The 13,477-nt window shown below is 39.1% G+C and overlaps 1 protein-coding gene across 1 annotated transcript; it reads left to right on the top strand.

The window, feature by feature from the left end:
- Window positions 1-1,928: 1,928 nt before the first annotated feature.
- On the top strand, window positions 1,929-10,027 carry LOC115375223 (tissue factor-like). The gene is made up of 7 exons (XM_030074613.1): window positions 1,929-2,170; window positions 3,456-3,570; window positions 3,717-3,806; window positions 5,691-5,803; window positions 6,305-6,489; window positions 8,415-8,580; window positions 9,403-10,027. Exons 1-7 carry the CDS (start codon window positions 2,104-2,106, stop codon window positions 9,498-9,500), a joined length of 834 nt encoding a protein of 277 aa, XP_029930473.1. The 5' UTR covers window positions 1,929-2,103; the 3' UTR covers window positions 9,501-10,027.
- Window positions 10,028-13,477: the final 3,450 nt, after the last annotated feature.

Below are 13,477 nucleotides of genomic sequence, written 5' to 3'. Positions count from 1 at the left end.
TATATAAATAAATAAATATGTTTTTTTCTTATCCTATCCTACTACTGTAAATGAAGAGCCATGTGTTTGCTTGTCCCACCATTCAACACCTTTGCCTTTGGGCCACTGATCCCAAAGTTGGCCTCCAGGAGTTTTTAGGGGCACAGGGTCGACTGAGCATGACCCTGAGTCAATTGGACCATGTGAAATAGTTGGAACTGAACCAGAAACAGAACCTGTATCTTTGGAATGGAAAATTGTAGAAACAGGGGGCCAAGACTGGCATGTTCAATGTCCCCAAGAACCCCCAGACCAGCCTTGGTTGAGAGACACATTGCAGGACATAGAACGATGCAAGGTCAACATAGGGCTGTATAGTAATACTAGTGGTGATAACAGCAGTAATGATAATACTAATAGTGTTGCAACAAACATTAACAATCATAATAACAGTAATAGCAACAATAATACCATTTCTGGTAAAATAGTAATAGTATACACTATTAAATGGGTGGTTGCCATGGCAGCACGCATAGACGCAGCGGCTACAGCTCTCCACTCTCGGTGCCGTATTCTATGTTTTTGTATGTGTGAACGGTTGTGTTTTTAGCTTAAAACACCACCTTATGTTGGGCAATGTACGCGTACAGTCGTCAGCACCTTTTGACCTTGGGATTGTGCTGCGAGGTACCTTTTTCGCCGGACTTTCATCGCTACCAGGACATTCCGGAGGACGCCGTTAGAACACCGGGGTCTCCGTGGATAGTTCTTCCCAGTGACAAGTCCAGGAGGAAACGTAAACAAGCAAAGGAAACAACAGTTATCAGGACCTTTTGAGCTTGGGATTGCGCTGCGGGATGCCAATTTCACCGGACTTTCATTGCTGCCAGGACATTCCGGAGGACGCTGAGGCTGCAGGGCCGGTGCGTTGACACGGCTGAAAGGACAGCCCTTTAGGCCGCCGCTTCCCAGCTTTTTCCAGCGCCAGGTCTATGGCGAACACGGGATGACGAACTGTGCTTGCACATCCAAGTGTTTCCGTGACTGTTTTCTGATATCAGAGACATGGCTGCAGCCATCTATTACTGGACTTGGCTATTCAACTAGCAAGATGCACGATGCTTTCTATTCTCCCCTGCACCGAAAGGACTGAGCCCTAATTTCGTTGCATTATTATACGTATATGATTGTTCAATGACAATAAAAATCTATCTATCTATCTATCTATCTATCTATCTATCTATTACTGTGTATACCGAGTGTGGACTGGGCCTCATATGTTTGCCTGAACCCAGCCTGAGCCTGAGAGCACAGTGTTTGGTATTTAATATAATACAGCTAGAAGTAAGAATAACAATTCATAGCTGAATTTGCAATTGACAGCAATCGACAGTTAATTAGGCTGTACATGTGTTTTCTTATTAATCATAAGATATGTATAAATAATATGAATTCTGCAGTGCAAAAGATACAGCAGAAATAATAAATAAATTCTGTCTAAATATATATTGATATCTAAGTTCATTATTAATTATTGTGTGTTAAAATAATGTTTCATGTTTATTTGGAGTCCTAATATTATCTATTGTTTAGTAGTAGTTTAGTAATATTTTGAAGATGTTATCACTGTGTTATTTACGATGGTCATTACAGAGCCATTGTAGGGAAAAAATATGGACTTTTTGAGTTTTTCCTCTTAAATGTACCACTCTCATAAAATTATTACTTTAATCTCGAAAATTAAAGGGTTTTTTTTCTTTTCTCAGAATACTACCCCCTAAATGAGATGAGAGAGCCCCCCAATAGAGATAGAAGGATGAGTTCAAAAAGAGCAAGTTGTTTTAGAATCCCCCATCAGCAGAGAGGCACATGGGCGGGATCACGGAGAAGAAAAGCCCGAGCAACTCCCCACAACCTCCAGACTGGACGACCTCAGCCCCGCTGACAAAACACAAGCTGCCCCTCAGCCTGTCTCACTGACCACCCTGAACCTGCAGCACATTGCTCTCCAGAGCAGCTTGTCTCACGCTCAAGTTGGAAAGAAGACGTGGAAGAGGACAAGAAAGCCTTCTGAGGCTATTTTTTATTCATTTATTTTTTGTAAAGTTTGATAGCAGTGCTGATATGGCCTCTCTGAGGAGTGTGCTTCATCTTGGAGTCTGCCTGTCTGCATGGCTGGCAACTACAGCAGGTAAAACCCCCTAGATAGATAGATTAGATAGATAGATAGATAGATTATGCATGATTGTGTGCTTACAGTGCTGACCTTGTGGTATTTCCATATGTGAACCCAATAATAGTCTGATGCATGGATAATAATAGTTGCTGGCGCATGGATTAAATGACTGCTTTTCTTATTAGGATTAAAACATTTTTTAAATCTTTGTGTTTTTTTTTTTTTTTTTAGTGTTAAATCTTTTTTTTCTCTTTTTATTAGACATTACACTGTGTGATAAGACAAGAAAGACAATATCCAGTGATCATATCCATAACGCATCAAACATATATCAAAAACATATCAAAACCACTGGTGGATAGCAGTACCGCTGTTTGAAACTGTGAGGTCTGAGGCGGCAGCTGTTGTGTAACAGGTTTGTGCCTCAGTCTCTTGGCTCAGGTTTCTGGCAAAATGTGAGTTGAATTTGAATTTGTCTGTGGGAGAAGAGCAGCTCAGCTGGATTTTTTTAGCCTAGCTCTTTTTTTGAAAAAAATGTGTTTAACCGTTTAACTCCGTTTAACTCCATTTAACTCCGTTTAACTTAGCATAGTTGTTTTCTGACCAGATGACAAAGTTGGAAGCAATTTTTGGAGATCACACTCCAGAATAAAAGTGTCATACAGTTTTCTAACTTTTTCATGGTCTGGATGCCAAAGTCGACTCTCATGAAACCCCAGACCCCCACTATAAGTGATTTTATCCTCGGGACTCTGATATCAAAAAGATATTTCGGTATCTAGTGACTTAACCCTCTGAAACCTGAGCAAATTCCCCTTTTTTCTTTCTAAAACACTGAGAAAAAACAAGCAATAAAAATAAATAAGTAAATAAATCAATTTTACATATATTTGTATATTACAATGTAAATGTAAAAATTTGCAATAAAAATACCAACATATTAGTATTTTTTTTAATTCAATAAAACTACATTTATTTGATTAAAATCAATTATGCTGGATTTCTTGTGTTTAAATGCTGCTTGAGGATACATTATTATTATTATTATTATTATTATTATTATTATTATTATTATAATTACTATTTTATTTCTTATTGTTGTTGTAATAGTAGTAGTAATAGTAGTAGTAGTTGTAGTATAGTATATGGCATATCATGGAGATTAGAGAATTTAATAAATGATTACGTTGAAGGAATATAGCAGAATGTATTTTCCATGAATGTATTTTTGATGATGATGATGATGATGATGATGATGATTATACTAGAATGATGTTGTTTAAATCTTATTTGTGCTCAGGTAAGGACCTTGTGCCACGAGCGGAGAACGTCACATGGTCGTCTTTGAACTTTAAAACCATCCTCACCTGGGATCCCACACCAACCGACTACACATACACCGTCCATTTTGCTGAGTATGTCCACACACACACACCCACACACACACACACACAGTGTCAGCATGGGCTTCAGGGTAATGTGGTACTGTGTTGTGTTGTGTTGTACTGTATTGTAGTGTACTGTACCGTGTTGTAGTGTACTGTGTTGTGCTGTGCTGCAGGGATAGGGCTAACTGGAGGGAGACGCCTGACTGTATCCAGATCTCAGACACAGCGTGTGATCTGACTGACTGGCTGCTTCCCTTGGACAGGTAGGACCAAAACGCACCTCCCCTCCTCTCTGCTGCTGCTACGCTATGAATTCCACGTGAATGGGAGCAGAGCTGCTACCGAGCTCAGTGATTTGTGTGCAGCTACAGAGGGCTGTGCTACAATTTTGATGATTTTTGTTAATAGTATTTTGGTGCTGGCAGTCATCACCTGGCACTTCTGTGATCTTGGCCATGTTGTTATCTTACTTGTAGTGTGCTAATAAAAGCATATGAAGAGCTTTTAGCGTGGCAGCAGTGGCCATGTGTGATCAGGTGGTTGTGAAGCTGAAGTTAAAGGGGTAGTTCATACATTTTCACTCTTCCTCTCTAGCTGTTCTGTAAGACAGTCAGAGATGGACAGAGTACTTGACCCCAGTACTTGAGTAAGAGTAAAAATACTACTGGTCAAAATTTACTCTGTTACAAGTAAAAGTAGCTCAGTCGTTACTTGAATAAGAGTAAAAAAGTACTTGCTTTTAAAGGTACTTAAGTATCCAAGAGTACATGCTTTTAAATTTACTTAAAGTAAAAGTAAGAGTAAGAGTAAATTTCTTCTTTTTCACATCAATGAATTACTGTAATTTTTTCAGTTTATAGGACCTTGTAACTCTTTTAACTCTGCTTACAACTTGTCTTGTAAGCAGAGAGGTAGTTTTTCTTCGGCAAATACAATAAGCATTTGAAAATATACACCTGTTTGTCTGTGTCCGCGTTTTTGTCTTTCACTCTTTCAAACTCAAACATGGAGCTCAGATAAGGCCATAGATTTTTGGATAGTTCCTCCGGATCATTATCAGACTCAGACTGAGACTCGTGGTCAGCGGGTTCATCTCTTTCTTCTCCTGCTCCTCCATTGTCGCGCTCTTGTTTTGAGTTGTTGTGAGTCAAAAGAGTGTGGTTACTTTGGCGTTGTCCTTATATGGGTAGGGGATGACGTGTTTCCGCTTTTACGCAGATCCCAGTGGAGAACGTGTACTGTGATAGGTTTCCTTCTTTGACAAACACAGCTTGTGTCCAATAGTATTTTAGAAATAAAAAAAAACACCGCGACACCCCTTCCTCAACATGCGCTGCCTGTTTACAATGGACTCGGACTGTTGGGGCGGGTGTTAATCAAAACAAACCAATCATGTCTTGACCTCTTCACAGGTTGCTGGCCTCTGATTGGCCTGGCCTGTCTCTCTGACTTAAAAAAAAAAAAAAAAAAAAAAAAGATCAGACTGGTGAGGCCAGCCGGACGGGACCAACAGCTGACTGGCCTGGCCGGCGACCTGTTTAAAAAAAAAAAAAAAAAAAAAAAAAGACGGGCAGGCCACCGGGCCAGTGACAGGCCGGCGCTTCGGGAAATCTCCCGGTTTTCCCAATGTACAGTCCGGGCCTGCTCCACATGCTAACTGTTAGCCTCCTGCCAATGAGGTGGAATTGACAGTGTTTTGTCAGACAGACCAAAATAAAGTATTCATTCACTTTCTTAGTTTTCCTGAGAGCTGCAGAATTGTTATGTTTTTGATCCTTTCATTTTTTTTTTTTCAATGTAAAATGTGGGGAAATTGTTGTAAATAAGCCAAACATACAAATTCATCAGTAAGGTCCTTTAAAACGCCCTTGTTTCGGGTGACTTTCTGTTATGGCTTTTTATACGTTATGTTTTATATTGTAACTTTTTTATATATAAACTGAATTTTTATGCATTGTAATTTCTTTGATGCAACTCCAAAGCTTCAGTTTTTAGTAACAGGTGGCATGTCTGAAAAGAGTACACGGTGCAGGAACGAATACATTCATTTATCACTTTTTCATTCATCATGGTGACGTGATGACAGTGAAGTGAGACCAGGGGAGGGGATGATGATCACAGTATCTTGATGTGCTCCTATTGTACAGGACCTATTCTGCTGACATCAAGTCAGAACATGATGTGACAGACGATGATGATGACGTAGATGATGTGGAGTTTCCACACACCTATTCCCCAAAGTTCAACCCGTACAGAGAGAGTAGGTACCCACACACACACGCACACACACACACACACAACCACACAACCGCACATTACACCCAATATTTCTGCAGTCGTCCTATAGTCTTTTCTGAGAGAAGCTCATTAATCTGAAGCTGCTTTTAATATTAAGAAGAGTAAATGTTTGCTCTTCACTGGAGCAAACCGAGGTAACAGTAATGACTCTCAAACTTGCTCCAGATGGTCACCCATTATAAATACTTGGGCATTTGGATCAATGACAAAGTCTTTTAAAATGTAAATGGTTAAGAAGCTGCAGATAAAAAGAAAAAGGAAAATGAATAAATAAATAGAAAATGATATTGCCCCACTCCCTAGGAAGCAATTCATTGTAAGGAGACAGTTATGGCACACATCATTGTTGGTTGGCCGTCATTATCAGTAAGAGCGTGGTAGCTTCCAGCACGTATCGTCGTGCCTGCCAGTGAGGTGCATGAATAACCCCTGACTGATTTCTTGTCCATTCCTCTCTGGGCAGGTCAGATCAGTGCTGTCTCGTTTAAAATACAGGCTGCTGAGAATGGGATGGTGACCCTGAACATCAGCGATCTTATCACCTCTGTCCGCAGCAGGCAAAGTGGGAAGCTGCTCACCATCAGAGAAGTCTTCAACAAAGACCTCAAGTATAAGATCATCTACCACAAGGCTGGAAGCACTGGGAAGGTATTGTTCTAGTTAGTTAGTTTTTCTTTCCTACTACGCAACAATAATGCTCAGCCTCAGCGTGATACAACACTGATATCACGTGACTACATTTCTTAACACATGACACTTTTTTTCAGCTGTCATGACTCTTTTGTATTCACTCATTTTACAACAGAACTGCTTTGGTACTGGCAGGCAAGTTGTATTTCCCACAACTTGAACAACAGCCCAAAAAAAAAAAAAAAAAAAAAAAAAAAAAAAATCAAGAGAAAAAGTTTCAAACAGACTGCATGCAAAAAATCGACACACTCATTTTGGCTTCAAAATCTTGTATAACATGCAAAATAAAAGCAATCTGTCAAACCTATGCTAGAGGCACAACATATTTTGTTGAAATTTAATAATGGCTGTATTTTAAAATAAAATGGTCATTATCAAATCAGTCAAAATAAAATCCTGCTCAATCCAGTATTTGTTTGCTATTTTTTTTTTTTTAAATTATCCAAATAGCGATGAACAAATGTATAACCTTGTTTCTAATATTGGAAATTATGTACAGAGAATGTTGCCTGCGACCTTTTGCTATCCTTAACCAAGTAGTTTTGGTGGCTGAAGCTAAGTGAACTGCGGCCGCCAGGGGCGCCGTATATGGGGGGACAGATAGGACAATTCCAAGGGCCCTTGCCTGACAGGGGCCCCAAATAATAGGTAAAAACTAATATAAAATGAAACTATCATCGAGTAAATACATATATATATATTTCAGATATAATACTACCATTATGATCTCTTTGTTTTTACTTGTTTTTGGCAGTAAAAGTTAAAAATCCCCATTGACCACAAAGTAAACATCCATATTGACCGTCTTGTGGAGGAAAAAGCGACGTGTCTATTGTCAAACCAATTGGACTTTGCTGTTTTTCGTAATTTATCAATATGAATGAAGAGTCTGCCCAACAGCAGTGCATTTACACAAGCCCTGATGGCAGAGCGGTTAGTGTCTCCACCTGCCATGCAGGAGAGCAGGGTTCAATTCCTGACCCGGACAGGTGGGCATTACCTCACTTTGTTGTTAACCATGACAATGAAGTAATTCTTATTATTCTGCCTGTCATTGGCCTTGTTCTAACTTTATGGGGAGATATATATAATTATACCAATCGATTCAGATTCACATTTAAACAAGGATTTGTGTGGTATACTTTGCATACATATGTATATGTCTTTGTATATATAATATAGTTCAAATTCAGCTATCACTGAAATAGAATGTTTGGTCAGTAGTTTGGGACTCTCACCCAACTGCTTTGCAGTAGGAACAGAGGAGAAAATTTCTGGTGCATGCAGACTGAGTGACTGCTCTCAATTCAATCAGAGAAATGTTTATATTTTCTGGAAATCAGAAGATTAAATTGCAACAACCATATAGCCTCATATATGTATTTTTTCACCCCAAATCCAATGCCACCCCCTGTGAGTCTACAGTTTTGGAGATAAATTAGACCTGCATGCAGGACTACAAGGGAGACAGTGAGCAGTAACCAAGTAACTGTCATGTTGTTCTTTTCACAAATATGGGAATGATAGTCAAAAATATCATTAAAATGCATAGTTTTATATAAAACAACATCAAAAATTTTCGGCTGCCTATTGGCCAGCTATACAAGGGCCCAATAAGATTTCTTTTCATGGGGCCCAAAATCCCTGGCGGCGCCCCTGGTGACCGCTGGGACTGCTGTCAGTGCACATGCATGCTATGGCGTGAAAAGCTTGGCATTCAATTACCAGTCATCTCTTCACAATGGAAGTGTGTGGGGGCTAAACAGTGTTAAAAGACAAGCAAAAAGCAAAAAATGAGTTGTGAAAACGTTGGTGATATCACGTTGGTGGGGAGATGATTGACTGACCAGCATGTGACTGAGTGCTCATCTCCTTCCTTACAGAGAGAGAACATCTCAGACTACAGTATAGCGAAGCTGTCTAACCTGGATGCAGGAGACAGCTACTGCTTCAAGGTGGCCGCCTTCATACCCTCCAGAGCCAAAGCCCTGCAGCTGGGAGCCTGGAGCCAGGAGGTTTGCTCAGAGGCAGAGAGGCACATCCTGCACGGTAAATACGGCACACACTACATCTACACACACCACCCAGCTCTAATGTCCAGCTGGGACTCAGCCAGCTGAACTTCGCATACTGTGGAGGTTACATATCAGTGTAGACTTCAGTGTAGGAGAGCTTGCTGCAAATAAATATTATCAAACTACATGCTTCTCATCATGGCCCAACTCACATGCTTATTCTGTGTTTTTTGACAGTTAATTCTAATGTTTCTCACATAGAGCTTTTGTCATCATCAAAGCATTAACAATAAAAAAAGTCTGGAATAGCATTTAAAAAAAAAAAAAAACAACTTACTGGTCCCAGTGGCTACTACTATCACTGTGGCATGGAGTGATACAGGAAATGCAGAAGTTACTGGATCTTTCTGGATGTTGATAACAGGAAAAATACCATTTTAAACAGTAATCTGAAGAGAACTGATTTCACATTTTTCAAAATGAGTGAACTGTCTCTTTAAGATAAGATGAGAAGAAACTAAACTGGATTGTTTTAGCAGAAAATAGTAACAGACAGGGATTTAGTGGAAGGTAAATGTACCAAGTTCATGTGCTGAGATTTTACTCACTGTCTCAGACTGACATCAAGCTGATTAGTAAGTGATAAGAAATATGGATGCAGATTTGCTAAAATGGCATTTAGAGAAATTTGTGAATAATCTTGCCACTTAGTTGTTGGAGCTAAGAGTGCAGTTTTTGTCTCATACACAAAGAAATGTATCGTCTTTGTCATCCTCAACCAGTATTTTGTTCATTAAAACCCATTAATCTAGCCATGAAAAAAGAAAAAACGATGTGCCTTCTCGTTGTTCCCCAGAGCTGAGTGTTGGAGCGTTAGTTGGTCTGCTCTTCATCCTGCTCATAGTCATCAGCATCATCGTCATCGTGACAATCCTCTGCTGCAGACGCTGCTGATGAGCAAGAAACACAACGCTCCGACCACTGGCACAAGCCGGACCTGTGTGTGTGTGTATGTGTGTGTGTGTGTGTGAAATACATGGAGCAGGTCTCCTGTTTTTTCTTTTTTTTTTAATGTGTGTGTCCAACACTGGCTTGTATTTTCTAAGAAAACATTATTTCATATTGCTATAGTCAATAAATAGAATGTATTGCTGTATTACATGGACTGCAGACATTATTCAACACACCAAGAAGCAATCTTAAATTCATTCTTACAACCTTAAATTCAAGCTTTCAAATGAGACTCCCTCATGTTCATGATATGTTTATAGATTCCATTTCTTACCATCCACTCCTTCAATGGTACATTGACTTTAGTGTATTTATTGTAATTTATTTTCCTAGGTTTTCTGGGACTTTCCGCCCTTGCCCAGTGGTTTATAGACTGTTCAACTCCAACGTTCATTGCCTTGTTGTTGTCATTATGAGATTAACAAACTGCAATTGCAATACTTTTGTCTTTCATGTAAAATAAACTTTTGTTGATCAAAAGGACAGAAAATGTAACATTTGGCGTTTTGTCAATTTTTGATTAAAAAAAAAAAAAAAGGTGAAATACTGCCCTGAAATCTCTGCAGCAGCTGTAATGCTGCCTGCCACCATGGATGAAAACTGGCCATCAGAGCCAGCCTGTTGGATAAATATCTACTTGGGACGTTCTCATCAGCTCATATGGGAACCTGATCAAAGGGAGTCGACCAAAACCCCATGTTCGGCTCATTTTCAGTTCGAGGTGAATAAGGCCAAATAAAAATCTCGCTATCCTTGTGCTGCTTCCTTCTACTGGCTAATATTTGGTCCTCTGGTGTCCTCTAGTGGATAAACAGCTTCCACAGCAGCTTGATGCCTGAGGACAGACAAGGGGTCTCAAAGGTTTTCATGTTCTGCAGACTCTAAACCATGGACCCCCATTTGAAGTGGTTTTGCCCTGTAGGGACCCTTAAATCAAGAGGTATTTAGGTTTGTGTCCAGTGTTAAATGCCCGTGTTTTTGGAAGATGTCAATTGCAGTTGCTCAGGTTTTAAGGGGTTAAACTATTTCGATGTCTCACTTGAACACAGACAAATTGTGGTGAGATTAGACCAGAGAGAAGCAAATGTGAAAATGATCCCTCATACATTTTCTGCATTACAAGTAGTAAAGTAGAAACTGAACTAGTGGTCATTGTGCTGAGGTGGAAAACCTCTCAAGGACCCTTTGGGGTCCACAGACCCCATGTTGAAAACCACTGCTCTAGAGCAAAACCATAACATGCTCTTCAGTGAAGACAAGTGATGCAATATGGCTGAATTATATATTATAGTTCTTTATTGTTCCAACACAGAACGTCACATTTAGACAACAATACATACATCACACACAAAGTTATTATTATCATCCCAACAAACCATGGCTTTACCATGGCAACCATGGCAATACACACAACTTGTTATTATGATTTCAAGCCCACCATGGCTTTTAAAGTGCATACATCAGTATTATAGAAAACACGCACTGCCAAAAATGAAAAGGTTTGGTAAGCAGTTTGATCTTTTTCTTTGAAGAGAAGTGGATTGTACTTCACTCACAACTGTGAAATGACAAGCTAAATGATAGGAAACCACCGCCACCAAAACAAACAAACAAACAAACAAACAAACAAATAAATAAATAAATAAAAATCTGCTACTGAAAAGTGAGAGAATAACAAGATCAAACTGCTTGCTGAGCTTGTCATTTGTCCCAGTGCACGGATGTGTTAGTTGTACTTGATGAGTTTCTGTACAGTGAGACATGGAGCTGGCAGGCAGTGAGAGCACAGCAAAAAACACTCCAGCATCACAAGGCTTTTGGTCTTCAGTCACTTTCTTTAGTTTATTACAAGAAAAAAATAGCCTGTCTTCTTGTGGAATTATTTAAAGTAACAATCTGTGACAATTTTCAAATAAATCTGTCGCCCATTGCTAGAACACAACAGTGATTCAACCAATACACTCACAGCTGTTTCCTGCGGCACAGGAAGTGATGCGTTCAGGTTTCCAGTTTGTTTGGGAAAAAAGAGAACTGGGTTGTTAGCATGCGCAGCGACTGCCACCATGGCTGAACAGACGAAAAAAAGAGTCAGCTAAAGAAACGCAAATGCCATCAACAAAATATCTCACTTTAGATTAAAAAGACAAAACATTAATAACATGACCTACATTATAATATAATAATTTAAGGAAATTGAGGATTACCACTTTAAAACTTTTAATCCCTGGATTTTGTATGATGATTTTTGGATTTTTTTTTTACATGTAATTATATTAATGATTAATTTGAAAAAAAATTAGGTTATTTTTGCTAATTTTATGGTCTTTATAGTCAACTTTCTAATTTTAGTTAATTTTCTTGTAATTTTTTTAACTATTTTTGTTGCTAATTTTCAGATCTTTTTCTTGTAATGTTTTAAACTTTAAAAAGCTAATTATCTGGTAATCTTGGAATTCGTCACTACTTTCTTGCTAATTTTCTGGTGTTTTTTGGTTACTTCCTTGGTAATTTATTGTAATATTTATGGTAATTTTGTGGCACCTTCATGGCAATTTTCTTGCAAATTTTTGTCCCAGTCATGGTAATTTTCTTGACAATTAAATCTACGGATATAATGTTTTCAAAAGATGTCAAGTGACTTTGTTCAGGTTTCAAAGAAAAAGGAGATTATCTGATCATCACAAATGGAAATATGAATCATATTAATGATTCATTTTAGAGTAGTTTGTGGATACTCGACTGAGCCCGGTTCTGTCGGTTCAGGTTCAAACAAAAATTTTGAAATTACATTTAGGTTTGGGTTGTGTTCAGTCATGTCGGCGTTATTTTAGTGAAACTCTGGTGTGAAAAAAAATAAATAAAATTGATGGACCTACTGTCTGTTCTGCACAACTTCCTGGATGGTGCTGGAGTTTACGTGACGACACTGAAGGCAACACGTAGGCTATTTCAGGCCGTAAATGGAACCTAGCGATGGAGGACAAGCAAAATCTCGGGCTCAGGTCGGGTTTGGACAAAAATATGTGGTCCGGTCTGCACTCTAGTGCAGATATACAATGGACTATTTCAAATTCGAATACAAAACTATATTTCAATCTGAGAGTAAAACACCCATAAAGAGGAACTGTTTTTTGCTGTGAGATGAAATGAGTATGAAAGGTGTCACACTGATTCTTGAGACAAGTTTCAGGACTGGGAACTGCTCACTTTACAGTCAGTTCAAAATGTCAGGAAAAACTGGAAAACCATTGGCTGACAACAGAGCTTCAGTCTTATTAGCACTTGGATGCAACAAGGTTCTCCACAAACAGACAGAAGTGAAAGTGAACTGAAGCCAGCCCTGGAAGACACAGCATTCACCAAGTCCTTATGGCTCCAACAGTATTGAATTATTCATCACTAGTATTGTAGTCTACTAGTTTTGTATAGACTGACTTGATTATTGCAACTTGTGTCATCCAGAGAGGTTTACATAGGAACAGAAATGTATGGTTTCTATATTGACACTGGCCACCTGTTCACAGCAGGCCTGCCTCAGCAGCCAGTCGCAGACCAGACTGCTAGCTCAAGCTGCCTCCTGTTTGATAAGCATTTCTACTAGTTGAGAATATTCTGAGGTTTAAAGACAGACTATGCCGTTTCAAAGGGTAGGACCCCTTCTGACGTGGTAAAGAATGATGAATGCCACTTAGTTCTCAACAGGACAGAACTTAGAAATGCCTCAGGAGTTCAGGAGCATTCTGCTCCATTTTCAAAACATTAGATCCAAGAAAGGCAATTCAAAGTGTTGGAACTGCAGTAGTGGTGGTTATGACGGTTGAAATTTTGTTACAGCATTCAAGTTGGCAATTTGGGTGACCTCATTTGAAGATATCACTGCACTTGAAGAACTTCCTCTAACTTGTCATGTTCTTTAAATA

Source organism: Myripristis murdjan, chromosome 17 (genome assembly GCF_902150065.1).
Source record: "Myripristis murdjan chromosome 17, fMyrMur1.1, whole genome shotgun sequence".
Classification (NCBI taxonomy): domain Eukaryota; kingdom Metazoa; phylum Chordata; class Actinopteri; order Holocentriformes; family Holocentridae; genus Myripristis; species Myripristis murdjan.
This window is presented reverse-complemented; position numbering and strand designations above follow the sequence as displayed.